This window comes from Littorina saxatilis, linkage group LG15 (genome assembly GCF_037325665.1).
Source record: "Littorina saxatilis isolate snail1 linkage group LG15, US_GU_Lsax_2.0, whole genome shotgun sequence".
NCBI classification, from domain to species: domain Eukaryota; kingdom Metazoa; phylum Mollusca; class Gastropoda; order Littorinimorpha; family Littorinidae; genus Littorina; species Littorina saxatilis.
In genome coordinates, this window is record NC_090259.1 from 36156105 (window position 1) to 36172809 (window position 16705).

A 16705-nucleotide genomic window follows, 5' to 3' on the forward strand; every position below is an offset into this window, starting at 1 on the left:
ACACACATCACAACACACATCACAACACACATCACAACACACATCACAACACACATCACAACACACATCACATCAACACACACATCACATCACAACACACATTACACCACACATCACACCACACATCACACCACACATCACACCACACATCACACACACACATCACACCACACATCACAACACATATCACAACACACATCACAACACACATCACACCACACCACACCACACATCACACCACACATCACACCACACATCACAACACACATCACATCACAACATAGATCACAACACACATCGCACCACACATCACAACACAGATCACAACACACATCACAACACACATCACATCACAACACACATCACATCGCACCACACATCACAACACAGCACACATCACAACACACACAACGCATATCACAGCACACATCACAACACACCACACATCACAACACACATCACAACACACATCACACCACAACACACACCACAACACACATCACAGCACACATCACAACACACACCACAACACAAATCACAGCACACATCACAACGCATATCACAGCACACATCACAACACACATCACAACACACATCGCACCACACATCACAACACACAAAAAATCACAACACACATCGCAGCACACATCTCAACACATATCACAGCACACATCACAACACACATCACAACACACATCGCACCACACATCACAACACACATCACCAAAAAAATCACAACACACACCACACCAAACATCACAACACATATCACAACACACACCAGAGTACACATCACAGCACACATCACAACACACATCACAACAGCTGTGGACCCACAGCACAACACACAGCACAACACAAAAGCTCTGGACATTGCACAACACACATCACAACACACATCGTAACACATCACAACAGCTGTGGACATTGCACAACACACATCACAACCACAGACATGTACTGTATTATTAGAGGGAGGCGCACTCACCACGCTACACTATGGTAACTACAGACATGTACTGTATTATTAGAGGGAGGCGCACTCACCACGCTACACTATGGTAACTACAGACACGTACTGTATTGTTAGAGGGCGGTACTCACCATGCTACACTATGGTAACTACAGACACGTACTGTATTGTTAGAGGGCGGCGCACTCACCACGCTACACTATGGTAACTACAGACACGTACTGTATTGTTAGAGGGCGGTACTCACCATGCAACACTATGGTAACTACAGACACGTACTGTATTGTTTGAGGGCGGCACTCACCACGCTACACTATGGTAACTACAGACACGTACTGTATTGTTAGAGGGAGGCACTCACCACGCTACACTATGGCAACGACAGACAATGTACTGTATTGTTAGAGGGCGGCGCACTCACCACGCTACACTATGGTAACTACAGACATGTGTAGCGTACTGTATTGTTAGAGGGCGGTACTCACCACCCTACACTATGGTAACTACAGACACGTACTGTATTGTTAGAGGGCGGCGCACTCACCACGCTACACTATGGTAACTACAGACATGTACTGTATTGTTAGAGGGCGGCACTCACCACGCTACACTATGGTAACTACAGACACGCACTGTATTGTTAGAGGGCGGCACTCAGCACGCTACACTATGGTCTTTCTTTCTTTATTTGGTGTTTAACGTCGTTTTCAACCACGAAGGTTAGCTACACTATGGTAACTACAGACATGTACTGTATTGTTAGAGGGCGGCACTCACCACGCTACACTATGGTAACTACAGACACGTACTGTATTGTTAGAGGGAGGCACTCGCCACGCTACACTATGGTAACTACAGACACGTACTGTATTGTTAGAGGGCGGCGCACTCACCACGCAACACTATGGTAACTATAGACATGTACTGTATTGTTAAAGGGAGGCACTCACCACGCTACACTATGGTAACTACAGACATGTACTGTATTGTTAGAGGGCGGCGCACTCACCACGCTACACTATGGTAACTACAGACACGTACTGTATTGTTAGAGGGCGGCGCACTCACCACGCTACACTATGGCAACGACAGACACGTACTGTATTGTTAGAGGGCGGCACTCACCATGCTACACAATGGCAACGACAGACACGTAGTGTATTGTTAGAGGGCGGCGCACTCACCAGGCAGATTGTTGACGTATCCACCGTCCAGCAAGAGGTGACCGTCGCCGGGGTCGCACAGAGGGGGCAGGTAGCCTGACAGTGACATGCTGGCCCTCACATAGCGCCACGTGCTGCCTGGTACCACAAACCTCCACCACGTTAACATCATAGCCAACTTTACCAACATCACTAGCAAATCGTTTCTCAGTTGAAATTCATAGAAATTGATGCCAGAATGAGTAACATAGATGATACTAATAAAAAGTTCACGGCATCACGCTGCATTTTGAACCGTTCAGCAGGCTTTTCTACCGTATTTTATCATGTTTTACAGTGTAACATGCTTCAACAGAGCACAAAAATGCTCAGGCATGCGTACTCAGACACATGTAAACAATGAAGAACAACACATGTACAGTACCCCCCCCCCTCACACACACTGATTGACAGATACATACACACTTTCATATACTCTCTCCCTCCAACCACACCACATCCCAAACTAGACAGACAGACACACACACATACACACACACACCAGCCCACCCCAAGCACAGAGACAGGCAAGTTAATGTGTTACCCGTGGTGTGGATGCGCATGCTGGAGCTGGTGATGTCGGTGGTGACACAGAAGTAGGGAATCCACAGGTCCTCGATCTGCCGGTTGTGGAACACAGACTCTATCGACTCATTGAACGAGCTGCCTGAACACACACACCGCACAAACATGTGTATAATGACTGTCCCGTTACATCATTTCAACTAATATATCCATCATCAAATAATAAACTTAACCCTGAGTCTTTGATCTCTAGCTCCCAATGCTTGCACATAAATCAACACACACTCTCTAGCGCGCGCCCACAAACTTAACTACTTCAGGATACCTGAACTGTTGCAATAATTATGTTCAATCAAAAAAGAAAACACTTAAACATTATATAAAACAAAATGACGGGCACTGTGGCGTGGTGGATAAGACATCGGCCTCCTAATCGGAAGGATGTAAGTTCAAATCCCGGCCGCGGCCACCTGGTGGGTTAAGGGTGGAGATTTTTCCTGATCTCCCAGGTCAACTTATGTGCAGATATGCTAGTGCCTTGTCCCCCTTCGTGTGTACACGCAAGCACAAGACCAAGTGCGCACAGAAAAGATCCTGTAATAGTTCGGTGGGTTATAAAAACACAAAAATACCCAGCATGCTTCCCCCGAAATCGGCGTATGCTGCCTGAATGGCGGGGTAAAAACGGTCATACACGTAAAAATCCACTCGTGCAAAAACATGAGTGAACGTGGGAGTTTCAGCCCATGAACGAAGAAGAAGAAGATATAAAAAATACCTTCCGATTCAGTTTATTTTTGTCTTTTTGGAACAAAAGCGGTCTCTCTGTCTCATTTGTTTCTAAATGTCAGGTGATGTTACTGTATAGAAAGAAGCCAGAAGAGAGCATGCAGATATGAGTGTAGACACGGTGATGTTACTGTATAGAAAGAAGCCAGAAGAGAGCATGCAGATATGAGTGTAGACACGGTGATGTTACTGTATAGAAAGAAGCCAGAAGAGAGCATGCAGATATGAGTGTAGACACGGTGATGTTACTGTATAGAAAGAAGCCAGAAGAGAGCATGCAGATATGAGTGTAGACACGGTGATGTTACTGTATAGAAAGAAGCCAGAAGAGAGCATGCAGATATGAGTGTAGACACGGTGATGTTACTGTATAGAAAGAAGCCAGAAGAGAGCATGCAGATATGAGTGTAGACATGGTGATGTTACTGTATAGAAAGAAGCCAGAAGAGAGCATGCAGATATGAGTGTAGACACGATGAGAACAAAGAGTACCTGAGAACATGGAGGTGTAGGGGTACGTCAGGTCCAACACTTTCTTCCAGATGGATGTCATTTTCTGTAATCCAACATGCCGCAAAACTTAACAACTTTTTCTACTTCATTCAAATCAACAACTTGGTTTGTTAGACCTGGTTTTATTAGGATGATTAGTGAGGGTTTTTTGTAACACCTCACAGAGTGAGCAACACATGTTGAAAAAGACTGTACAACACTAATAGACTGCACAATATTCATTTCCAGCCCAGCAGTGCTACTATTCATTTCCAGCCCAGCAGTGCTACTATTCATTTCCAGCCCAGCAGTGCTACTATTCATTTCCAGCCCAGCAGTGCTACTATTCATTTCCAGCCCAGCAGTGCTACTATTCATTTCTAATTGGCTTCATTAATGCAACATGATAAACTGACACCAAAACGCTAAACTAGGCCCTATTGCGCAGTATTCCTTCACTTGCAACTTCACACAGCGTCTAGGTTTCTGACAAACATCATGCACATGAATGACTCACGATGGACCACTCCTTGGCACGGATGTTGAACTTGGGGAAGCCTCTCTCTTCTGCCCACAGAGCTCCGATGAAAGAGCCCATACTGGTCCCCCCCACCATGTCAATGGGAATGCCCGCCTCCTGCAAGGCCTTGATCATCCCCACATGGGCTAGTCCTCTGTCAGGGGGGAGAGCTTGTTTCACATCATTCATGTTATGACAATAAAGGAGAAAACAGTAAGTGCTGCATGTTCTTTCCCTTTTTAGTGTAATTAACAAGAAGAGCAAACGCTCGATCGAGTCACTTTCGCAGTTCTGAATATTATATGAGGCATCAGATGGACAGGAAGAAATTGCTATTCACAACACAATGAGTCACGTTCACATAAAATTTGAGCCCGGTCACTTTTATAGTTTCCGAGAAAAGCCCAACGTTAAGTTGTGTGTTGCCGAACAGAAAAGGCTAGTTATCTCCCTTGTTTTTCTGATAACGTTCGTAAAAGGCTACAGATGTAAATACTTTGATGTAAAGAATAATCCTACAAAGTTTCAATCACATCCGATGAACTTTGTCAAAGATATAAAATGTCTAATTTTTCCTTTGACGCTGACCTGTGACCTTGAAAAAGGTCAAAGGTCAACGAAACCATCGTTAAAGTGTAGAGGTCATTGGAGGTCACGACTAAACAAAATATGAGCCCGATCGCTTTGATAGTTTCCGAGAAAAGTCCAACGTTAAGGTGGTGTCTACGGACGGCCGGCCGGCCGGCCGGCCGGCCGGACAGACTAACACTGACCGATTACATAGAGTCACATTTTCTCAAGTGACTCAAAAACTGCCAAAAGCTCTGAAGCTCCTTCAAAGGCAAGCTCATTCCTGTAGAAATAGTTCAGGCCCCGTATTCTTGAAAGAGCTGCAACTCATATACTGGCCTGTAAAACCACTTACGCCCGATAAGTCCCCTAAGTGTTACTTACCGGGGTGTCTCCGAGCTGTAGAGTTAGAGGACCCATCCCCCTCCTACAAAAGTCGCTACCTGTCAGGTAACTTCACCAACACTGTCCATGTCACTCTTTTCATACGTTATTCAAACCGTCAATTCTGAATTATTCTTGTTTAAAAATTGTTTGTAGATTTATGTCCCTCATGGACACACAATGGTGTCATTTAAGCACCAATGCATTGCGGACAAATATGAGATACTGCTCGTGAAAGATTTCAACCGATGCTCGATCATACCGGCTTTAATGTATTACAGTGTCGAGAATTTGTCATCTGATACCGTGGCCAAACGGTTATCGCATTTGCCCGATATGTGATTGAGTCGAGTTCAAATCGCCATCTGGCCGTACTTTTTTTTTTTAACTCTTTGTCATTTGTTTATTTTTGTTTATTTTCTTCACGTTGTAATATTAAAATTGATTTAAAACATTAATTTAGGCAGGAATTAGTTTTTTTTAAATCGAAAATGTTAAAAGTAAATTTTCATTTGATTAATATACTTACCCGAATCACATATAGCATTGACGCAGTCTGAGATGTTAAGGTCTCAAAATCGCTACCCGTCTAAAAACTTTAAAGGGAAGCAACCCCACCACAAAAAAGTGTAAACGGACGCCAGACCATGGGAGTTACCTCCCCTTGGTGTGTACTACGTCACCACCGCTCCCTGACACGTGGTAAATCATACGGCTTTTAAAGAAACTAACAAGTCGCGTAAGGCAAAATTACTACATTTAGTCAAGCTGTGGAACTCACAGAATGAAACTGAACACACTGCATTTTTTCACAATGACCGTAGTCCGCCGCTTGTGCAAAACGGAGTGAAACTGACGAGCCTGTTCAGCGCGGTAGTGGTTTCGCTGTGCTGCATAGCACGCTTTTCTGTACCTCTCTTCGTTTTAACTTTCTGAGCGTGTTTTTAATCCAAATATAACATATTTATATGTCTTTGGAATCCGGAACCGACAAGGAATAAGATGAAATTGTTTTTAAATCGATTTCGGAAATTTAATTTTGATCATAATTTTTATACTTTTAATTTTCAGAGCTTGTTTTTAATCCAAATATAACATATTTATATGTTTTTGGAATCAGGAAATGATGTAGAATAAGATGAACGTAAATTTGGATCGTTTTATATATAAAACAAATTATTACAATTTTCAGATTTTTAATGACCAAAGTCATCAATTAATTTTTAAGCCACCAAGCTGAAATGCAATACCGAAGTCTGGCCTTCGTCGAAGATTGCTTTACAAAAATGTCAATCAATTTGATTGAAAAATGAGGGTGTGACAGTGCCGCCTCAACTTTTACAAAAAGCCGGATATGACGTCATCAAAAGTATTTATCGAAAAAAAGAAAAAAACGTTCGAGGATATCATTCCCAGGAACTCTCATGTCAAATTTCATAAAGATCCGTCCAGTAGTTTGGTCTGAATCGCTCTACACACACACACACACACCACGCGCACGCACAGACACACACCACGACCCTAGTCTCGATTCCCCCTCTATGTTAAAACATTTAGTCAAAACTTGACCAAATGTAAAAACCATAAGCGGGGTTGGTGGGAGGGCATAAACTATGTGATTCGGGTAAGTATATTTATCAAATGAAAATTTACTTTCAAAATTTTCGATTGAATTACATATTCTTACTCCGAATCACATATAGCACATAACTTCAACAAGGCGGTGGGAAAGAAAAATCTAACTCACTCTTAAGTCCTAGACAGGAACTGGCCCACTGCCACCAGGGCAGGAAGGGACCGAGAACCATCCTGCCGGACAGTCGCGATGTCTCTCAGGCAAAAGTTGAAAAAGACATCGTCAGAGCGCCAGTAAGCTGTGCCCAGCACTACGTCCAATCTCCTAGACCGTAAAACGGCCAAGGAAGAGACCCCAGCCCTGAATGAAAAGGCCCGAGCTGAGTCAAGGGGAAAGACAGGCTGCACCTCCCCCCCCCCCCCTTCTATTGGAAAGGAAATGCCAATGCCCTGGAACGATCAGTGCTTAAGGTTGTCCACTCAGTGCTGAGTAGGACGAACTCTCCAGGTGACCGTAAGAAAATCATGCCAAAGTATGCGACACCTTGGGATGGAGTGGGGCCCGAAAAGGGCCTGGGAGATAGAAGTCAGCTCCAGAAAGGCGTGACCGATCTCCTTACAATGAGCGAGAGTTGAGTTAGGGTCCTTGTCGAACCAAGACAAGAAATCCATGTGCTCCTGGGTTGTGACAGAAAACGCCAAAGAAAGAAATGGCTGTGATCTTCGACGTCGTTACCCGTCGAGTATGCTTGAGAAGGGTGCCGTAACCAGCAGTCTTGCTGCCCTCAAAAAGGGATGGTGGGATGAACTGGAAACCAGAACCACCCGACAGCAGGACCCTCCAAAAAAAACAACTGACCGCCCGTTATATGATTCGGGTAAGTATATTAATCAAATGAAAATTTTTCAACAAGTTCCTCCCTGCTATGGCAAAATAAACTTCTTATGACCAGCGAGAACGAAAGTCGCCGCTTGAGTCTCAGAAGCTAGCCAAGGCTGAGCCTGTTCTGATGCTTAGCCGAGAGCAAGCAGCAGCTGAACCAGAACATAGGGTAGCCACTACCAGCAGGAGATGGTTTGACCAAAACCTGAGAAAGATGGCAAGCTCCCAAAGATGACTCCTCAAACCGGAAGGAGGAGTCCTCCTCCTTCTCGGAACGGAAGTCAGCCATCGCCGACGGAGCGACCAAAGCGGAAGTCCCGACGACGAAGCATCCTTCGGAAAATATCTGGAAGTAACTTCCGCCGCAGCCCCAAGTGCAAACCTGAGTATGAGCAGAAATCCAGAACATGTCTGTTCGCCAGCCAGAGACTGAGAGTCAGACTCGTCGAGCGAAGGACAAAACCTGAAGCCGCAGTTGCTTGTGGCAGAATGTTGAGCGGGATAGCCTGAAACCGGAACCCCGTCCGACCGGAAACCGTCCAGACTCGCACCCTGACTAAAGGAGGATGAAAGTGGGGGGAGCCAAAATCCGGAGCCACCAGAACTCGGAAGGCAGTACAGTCGAACCCACCTAAAACGAACACGCTAGTTACGAATTTTGACTTATAACGTATTAGTTTTAAGTTCCCAACTGAATACCTCTTTCTTCATGCTTAAAAAAAATGCTTGAAACGAATTCTTTGTAACGAATTTATGCTTATAACGAGCACTTTTTGGATTCCCAAGCATGCATAATGTCTGTAATTTACTCACGCTTATGACGAAATCTTTAAACTCGTCCCGAGATCGACATTCACATATCATGGGAATTTGAGAAGTTTGAATACATGTGTCAAAGTCTTCCCTTGCGTCGACTGCTTGAACCATCGCTCAACCGATCACTGAATAAAGTTAAACTGATTACACTGTACTCACAAAACAATTTCAAATTTAGAATCAAAGTGATTGATAGCTCAGACACTGAACATGAATGACTGACTGACGTTTATTTCCTTCGCGAATACCAAAAACGAAACAATGTTTTGAACGGAAGCCATTGCCAAAAAATATAGATGCCAACGTTTGCGTTCGCCGGTTCGCGATAGTTTATCAGTCAGTCAGTGCTTTCGATTTGGATTTGAACATCATGTTGCAACCAACAAAAAAAAACTAAATTGGCCAAGGTTTGCTACCCGTCGCCAAGGTAAGTGATTCCGGACAAATGATAGGAACACCGCGAATGTGGACAGTGTCAGTGTGTGTGTGTGTGACCAAAAACGTAACAACTGGATGAAACATCTGTGTGCTCACTCTCACTCAAACTCAACAATCATCACTCAACATGAGACACACATGAACATGTAACTGAATATGTCACTTTATTGTCCAAACGTGAAGCAGCATGAAAGTTGCGAAAGAAACAAATTGAAACACCATAAAATGTACAAGACTTAAAAAAAAAATAAAAAATAAAAAAATCAATCAATTTTCTTAATACGAATTTTGGTTAAGACGAACTTTTTTTCCGATCCCCAGTGATTCGTCTTAAGCGAGTTCGACTGTAGTCCCCACCACTGACGGGTTGAGTGACCTTGCCTTGGCTGAGGCTGCAAGCCAGAATGCTCGTATGCTGATCCTCAATCACCGACGTCCTTAAGGAAACGTCATGAAAAGGAACAGAATTTCCGGATGGACCCGGAAGAGCGACAGACGAAACCACGCACTGCGGAATCGGATGTTGCCCGGACTGAGCCCGGAAAACCGGACGCCCGAAGGCTAGTCCTAGATCCGAACAGGAAGAGACCGCGGCGGGTGCTCGCTCCAGTGGACCTATGCTTCCGGTAAACCGGACACGCAGCTCTCGTAAACGGCTGACCGTGTCTTCGAGGAGACATGCATATCCGCACCGTGCACAAAAGTGTGAGACAGTGTATGCCAGTCAGCATATCTGCACTCAACCCGGAAAGGGGAGGAGATACACCGTAAACGGCTGCTGGCTCTGCCCCTAAACTCCTGTGAACCCACCTTGGGCACGAGTGAGAGAAGGGGCAGACGAACCTGAAAGAATGAACAAAGACTCAGTAGCCAAGACAAAATTCCTGTCGAAAACATGACAAAATGGAAAGAGCTCACCAACTAATGAAGCAGAAGGCGAATAAGATGGGTAGTAGCCGGAGGGAACCGAGCAAAGAGCAAGGCAAACCGGCCACGAGAGCGAAAAATATCATGACCACCTCCTCTGAGCTGAAAAAGTCGTATGATTTACCACGTGTCAGGGAGTGGTAGTGACGTAGTACACACCAAGGGGAGGTAACTCCCATGGTCTGGCGTCCTTACCAACGCATCCGTTTACACTTTTTTGTGGTGGGGTTGCTTCTCTTTAAAGTGTTTAGACGGGTAGCGATTTTCAGACCTTAGCATCTCAGACTGCGTCAATGCTATACAGTAAAACCTGAGTCTAGCGGACCCTTGTTGTAACGGCCACCTGCTACATACGGACAGTTTATCATGGCACGAACACGATTTCAACAATAACTAACCTTTAACGGGCGGACACCTGCCACTTACGGACGCGGACACGATTTTTTGGACCGTAGGAAGTGTAAACACTGTCACAAACGGACACAACGTACACAAAAACGCAACTTCGAAAACTCGACTGTTATGCAGTCAGTGCTCGGCAGCAGTAGCCGTAGCACAAATGGTTGTTGATTGGTTGTCCTGTCCCTTTTCTGACCAATCAGTGGCTTGTTTAGATGGAGACCCACTTTCGCTCACTCACTTTCGCTTCGCTCACTTTCGCTTTTCCGCATTGTGGATACAGTCACAACCAAAAGCAACAGTAGACTACTGTGTTTGAAAATGGAATCTCCAGCAGGAAAAAGAAAAGCGTTGACTTTAGAGCAGCCTTGAGAAAACTAGATAGCGGCCAATCATGCCGAGATGTGGCGAAGGAGATGGGATGTGGTAAAACACAGATCGCGAGGATCAAATCGGAAAAAGAAGACGTGATGAAGGAGTGGGAGTCAGGTGCGCGAATCGACCAAAAAACTGTGAAACGTCGGAAAACGCAATATGAAGACCTGAACAACGTGGTATGGGAGTGGTTTTGTACTGCAAGATCGAAGAATCTGCCTGTCAGTGGACCACTTATACAGGTTAGAAAATGCAACCATTTATCATTTACCACTCCCCCCTTCCCCCCTCCTACTAATCTCTCTCTCGATCTCTCTCTCTTTGTAAGCAATCGTTCGAAGGAAACAATAGTTAACACAGCTAAATTTCTGTTCCATGCATTTATGCTGAGACTAGAAAAACTGAATGAAACAAGAGCTGACCCAATTTGGTCGAGACACACTGCGGAATTTCCCGTTGAATGACTGATGAAGAGTCAGCTATTTTTAGCTTTGTGACGTCCGACTTGCGTAAGTTTGAATGCACAGTGTGTGTAGGGAACGGGGTAGGTGGGGGGGGGGGGGGGGGGGGGGGATGTTGTTGTTGTTGTTGTTGTTTGCTACATGTATCATTTGTTTACTCACATTTTCAGTGAGTCTCATGTTCAATCCAATAAATACATACTACAGGACTGACAAAAAGTGTCTTGTTCATTTTACGTGCTCTTTGTAAAATATTGCCCCGGCCCCTCCACCTGTGAAGAAGGGACACCTGTCTAATAGGGACACTATTACCATTCCCCAAGGATGTCCGTTAGAGACAGGTTTTACTGTATGTGATTCGGAGTAAGAATATGTAATTTAATCTTCGGTTAACATGATATTAGTTAATTGATAAAGTTTGTTAATTTAAACATGTAAACATTTGATTGAGAAAAGAAAAAGACCAATGAAGAAGGATGCTCCCCGCTTGAAAAAAAAACCGTTAGAGAGAAGGCAAAAACAATAACGGTAGCAGCCACCTGCATGCAACAGAGGTTAAAAAAAAAAATTAAAAATTTCTCCTCATGTTTTTATTTTATTCCGTTTGTTTGGGTTGTTGCTATTGACTTTGAAACTGACACGCCGGCGGAAACACCGGTAACGCGTGCGCAGAGAAGAGCAAGCATGGGGAATCTCCTATTCTAGAAATAACCAACACTGGTAGCTGCCGGCCTTACGCAGGACTCACATGAATACCGTGAGAAAATAAATAATTACTGGGCAGTAAAAATAAATACTGGGCGGTAGTTAAACGACAGTTTGACTTTGTAGGACACAATTTTGCAGCTTTTTCATAAATATGGGCCCAGCTCATTATCTCTGATCTGGCCAGGCTTTTACATGGGATAAGACCATTCCCCCACTTGGTCACATACCTTTTACATGGGATAAGACCATTCCCCCACTTGGTCACATACCTTTTACATGGGATAAGACCATCCCCCCACTTGGTCACATAGCTGTTCCATGGGATAAGACCATTCCCCCACTTGGTCACATACCTTTTACATGGGATAAGACCATTCCCCCACTTGGTCACATACCTTTTACATGGGATAAGACCATTCCCCCACTTGGTCACATACCTTTTACATGGGATAAGACCATTCCCCCACTTGGTCACATACCTTTTACATGGGATAAGACCATCCCCCCACTTGGTCACATAGCTGTTACATGGGATAAGACCATCCCCCCACTTGGTCACATAGCTGTTCCATGGGATAAGACCATTCCCCCACTTGGTCACATACCTTTTACATGGGACAAGACCATTCCCCCACTTGGTCACATACCTTTTACATGGGATAAGACCATTCCCCCACTTGGTCACATACCTTTTACATGGGATAAGACCATTCCCCCACTTGGTCACATACCTTTTACATGGGATAAGACCATTCCCCCACTTGGTCACGTACCTTTTACATGGGACAAGACCATCCCCCCACTTGGTCACATACCTTTTACATGGGATAATACCATCCCCCCACTTGGTCACATACCTTTTACATGGGACAAGACCATCCCCCCACTTGGTCACATAGCTGTTAAATGGGATAAGATCATCCCCCCACTTGGTCACATACCTTTTACATGGGATAAGACCATTCCCCCACTTGGTCACATACCTTTTACATGGGATAAGACCATTCCCCCACTTGGTCACATACCTTTTACATGGGATAAGACCATTCCCCCACTTGGTCACATACCTTTTACATGGGATAAGACCATTCCCCCCACTTGGTCACATACCTTTTACATGGGATAAGACCATCCCCCCACTTGGTCACATACCTTTTACATGGGATAAGACCATCCCCCACTTGGTCACATAGCTGTTACATGGGATAAGACCATCCCCCCACTTGGTCACATACCTTTTACATGGGATAAGACCATCCCCCCACTTGGTCACATAGCTGTTACATTGGATAAGACCATCCCCCCACTTGGTCACATACCTTTTACATGGGATAAGACCATCCCCCCACTTGGTCACATACCTTTTACGTGGGATAAGACCATCCCCCCACTTGGTCACATACCTTTTACATGGGATAAGACCATCCCCCCACTTGGTCACATAGCTGTTAAATGGGATAAGACCATCCACCCACTTGGTCACATAGCTGTTACATGGGATAAGACCATCCCCCCACTTGGTCACATAGCTGTTACATGGGATAAGACCATCCCCCCCACTTGGTCACATAGCTGTTACATGGGATAAGACCATCCCCCCACTTGGTCACATAGCTGTTAAATGGGATAAGACCACCCCCCCCCTTGGTCACATAGCTGTTACATGGGATAAGACCATCCCCCCACTTGGTCACATAGCTGTTACATGGGATAAGACCATCCCCCTACTTGGTCACATAGCTGTTAAATGGGAAAAGACCATCCCCCCACTTGGTCACATACCTTTTACATGGGATAAGACCATCCCCCCACTTGGTCACATACCTTTTACATGGATAAAACAATTCCCGCACTTGGTCACATAGCTGTTAAATGGGATAAGACCATCCCCCCACTTGGTCACATAGCTGTTACATGGGATAAGACCATCCCCCCCACTTGGTCACATACCTTTTACATGGGATAAGACCATCCCCCCACTTGGTCACATAGCTGTTAAATGGGATAAGACCATCCCCCCACTTCGTCACATAGCTGTTATATGGGATAAGACCATCCCCCCACTTGGTCACATAGCTGTTAAAAGGGATAAGACCATCCCCCACTTGGTCACATAGCTGTTACATGGGATAAGACCATCCCCCCACTTGGTCACATAGCTGTTACATGGGATAAGACCATCCCCCCACTTGGTCACATAGTTGTTACATGGGATAAGACCATCCCCCCACTTGGTCACATACCTTTTACATGGGATAAGACCATCCCCCCACTTGGTCACATAGCTGTTAAATGGGATAAGACCATCCCCCCACTTGGTCACATAGCTGTTACATGGGATAAGACCATCCCCCACTTGGTCACATACCTTTTACATGGGATAAGACCATCCCCCCACTTCGTCACATAGCTGTTACATGGGATAAGACCATCCCCCCACTTGGTCACATAGCTGTTACATGGGATAAGACCATCCCCCACTTGGTCACATAGCTGTTACATGGGATAAGACCATCCCCCCACTTGGTCACATACCTTTTACATGGATAAAACAATTCCCGCACTTGGTCACATACGGGATAAGACCATTCCCCCACTTGGTCACATACCTTTTACATGGGACAAGACCATTCCCCCACTTGGTCACATACCTTTTACATGGGATAAGACCATCCCCCCACTTGGTCACATACCTTTTACATGGGATAAGACCATCCCCCACTTGGTCACATACCTTTTACATGGGATAAGACCATTCCCCCACTTGGTCACATACCAACACTTAACTTAACATAACAACAACTTTACCACATTTTAAAGTCAAAATCAAGCACTGTAATCAAGAGGGGGAAAAGAGACAAATACAGAGTAAAAGGGGATCCCAGAGGACCTGTGTGTGAAATGTGGTTCAGCCACCACCACAGGACAACACAGCATACTGACCTTGCTCCACCTCCTCCCAGCACCAGACCAATGGAGGTCCCGGTCAAGAAGCGAGCCAGGCGTGAAAAGTCACTCATGCGATCGGGTTCTGTATCCACCAGCTGCTTGTACACCTGAAGCTGCAAGAGACATTCAGGTAAATTAGATACTGGACCCATGTTTTATAAACATTACAATAAAAACACTGGCAGTCTTAAAGGAGCTTGGCAGCAACAAGTAAAAAGAATATCAGAGAACTATTTTCTTACTTAGGTCTATACATTCATAGAGATACAGGAATTCATATGTATATGTATACATCACACACAGAAACACATACACTCTCCCCCTCTCTCTGTGTCACACATACATACAAACACAAACACACATCAAGCTGTGAAGAAAAGCGACCAACCATTCTCTCTGGTGCCTTGCGACTGAAGACTCGCTTGTTGCAGCGAATGTGATGGAAGGAGGAGCACCAACCACGAGCGTTGAGCCACTCGGCTGTTCCCCGGGGGGTGTCTGCGTCTTCCTTGTGCAGCAGGATCAGCTCCTTCTGGGCTCGCACCGCAATGTTCTCTATCTCCTTCTCTATCTGTGGCCCAGAGAGCGTACCGTGTCATGTTATTTGCTTCTGTATGTGGCTAAGATAACTGATGGTACGATACAGGATAAATAGCAGGGATGAAAATATAAAGTTTCAAGAATAAACTTTGATTTAATTAATATACTTACCAACTCACATAGATAGCAATAACTTCGTTTGGTTGCTAAGACATTGAAGCACTCTTACATGGTAACATGGGGAGATAACTCTAAAACAAAAACCACATGCCATATATAAGGCATGGTCCATAGTGGTTATCTCCCCTACCGGTGTACTGCGCATGCAGTGACACTCATTCCGTCCTGAAACATATACCCCTTTATACAATTTGCGGGGCAGGCTGGGAGGGAATTCAATATGTGAGTTGGTAAGTATATTAATTAAATCAAAATTTATTCTTGAAACTTTATATTAAGGGGGGACAGGGTAGGCAAGCACTTTTTTTTTTTTATTTTGGAAACAGCTTGCTGCTTGTTTGATTTTTGCAAGCAGAATAACCTAATTAAGGGAAACCATTTTAAATTTTGAGTGAAAAGCAATTTTTGGGGGTTTTATTCACCAAAATGTGAGAAAAACGTTATAAAATGTGCTTTTTTTAAAATGTTGCAGTTTGTGAACCAGTGAATGTTTTGATCCAATTTTTCTTCTTTGCAGCAATATGTGTGTGTTTAATAATTCTGTGTATCGAAAAGCATTTCTAAGCAATATATTATTTTAATTTAGCATTTTCAGTTACCGGTTCAGTTTTGATAAGAAAAATACATGAAATCCTAACTGTCGGACTCATAAAAACCCAACCAATGCACTGAACTCTTATTCCATACACAGAACTGATGCTGTACAACTCATAAACAACATATACAAAAACTGAACAAATCCATCAAGCCTTTCAAAAGTTGCAACATTTTAATTGTAGCGTTTTGTCTGAAAATTACATTCAGAGAAAACAGCATTTTAAAGATTTGAACCAGTACATAAAAAAACCAGTAGCACAGTGCACCCTGAATTCATATGTTTTTATCAGAATGACCACTTTACTATGTAGGGAAAAGGATTTGACAATCAAATTATCAGGATTTTTTTTATATACATCATATGAAAACAGCCATCTTTGTTTGTACCGATATGAAAACATG

At 44.3% G+C, this 16705-nt stretch overlaps 1 protein-coding gene across 1 annotated transcript in view; it reads right to left on the reverse strand.

The window, feature by feature from the left end:
- LOC138949198 (patatin-like phospholipase domain-containing protein 7) overlaps positions 1-16705 on the reverse strand; it is a 99283-nt gene that overhangs the window by 31855 nt on the left and 50723 nt on the right. The window contains exons 22-27 of the mRNA XM_070320977.1: positions 15375-15557; positions 14981-15099; positions 4499-4655; positions 3982-4045; positions 2720-2842; positions 2158-2274 (exon numbers count right to left, since the gene is read on the reverse strand). Coding sequence (XP_070177078.1) covers positions 2158-2274; positions 2720-2842; positions 3982-4045; positions 4499-4655; positions 14981-15099; positions 15375-15557 — 763 coding nt within the window. The remainder of the gene's footprint in view (positions 1-2157; positions 2275-2719; positions 2843-3981; positions 4046-4498; positions 4656-14980; positions 15100-15374; positions 15558-16705) is intronic.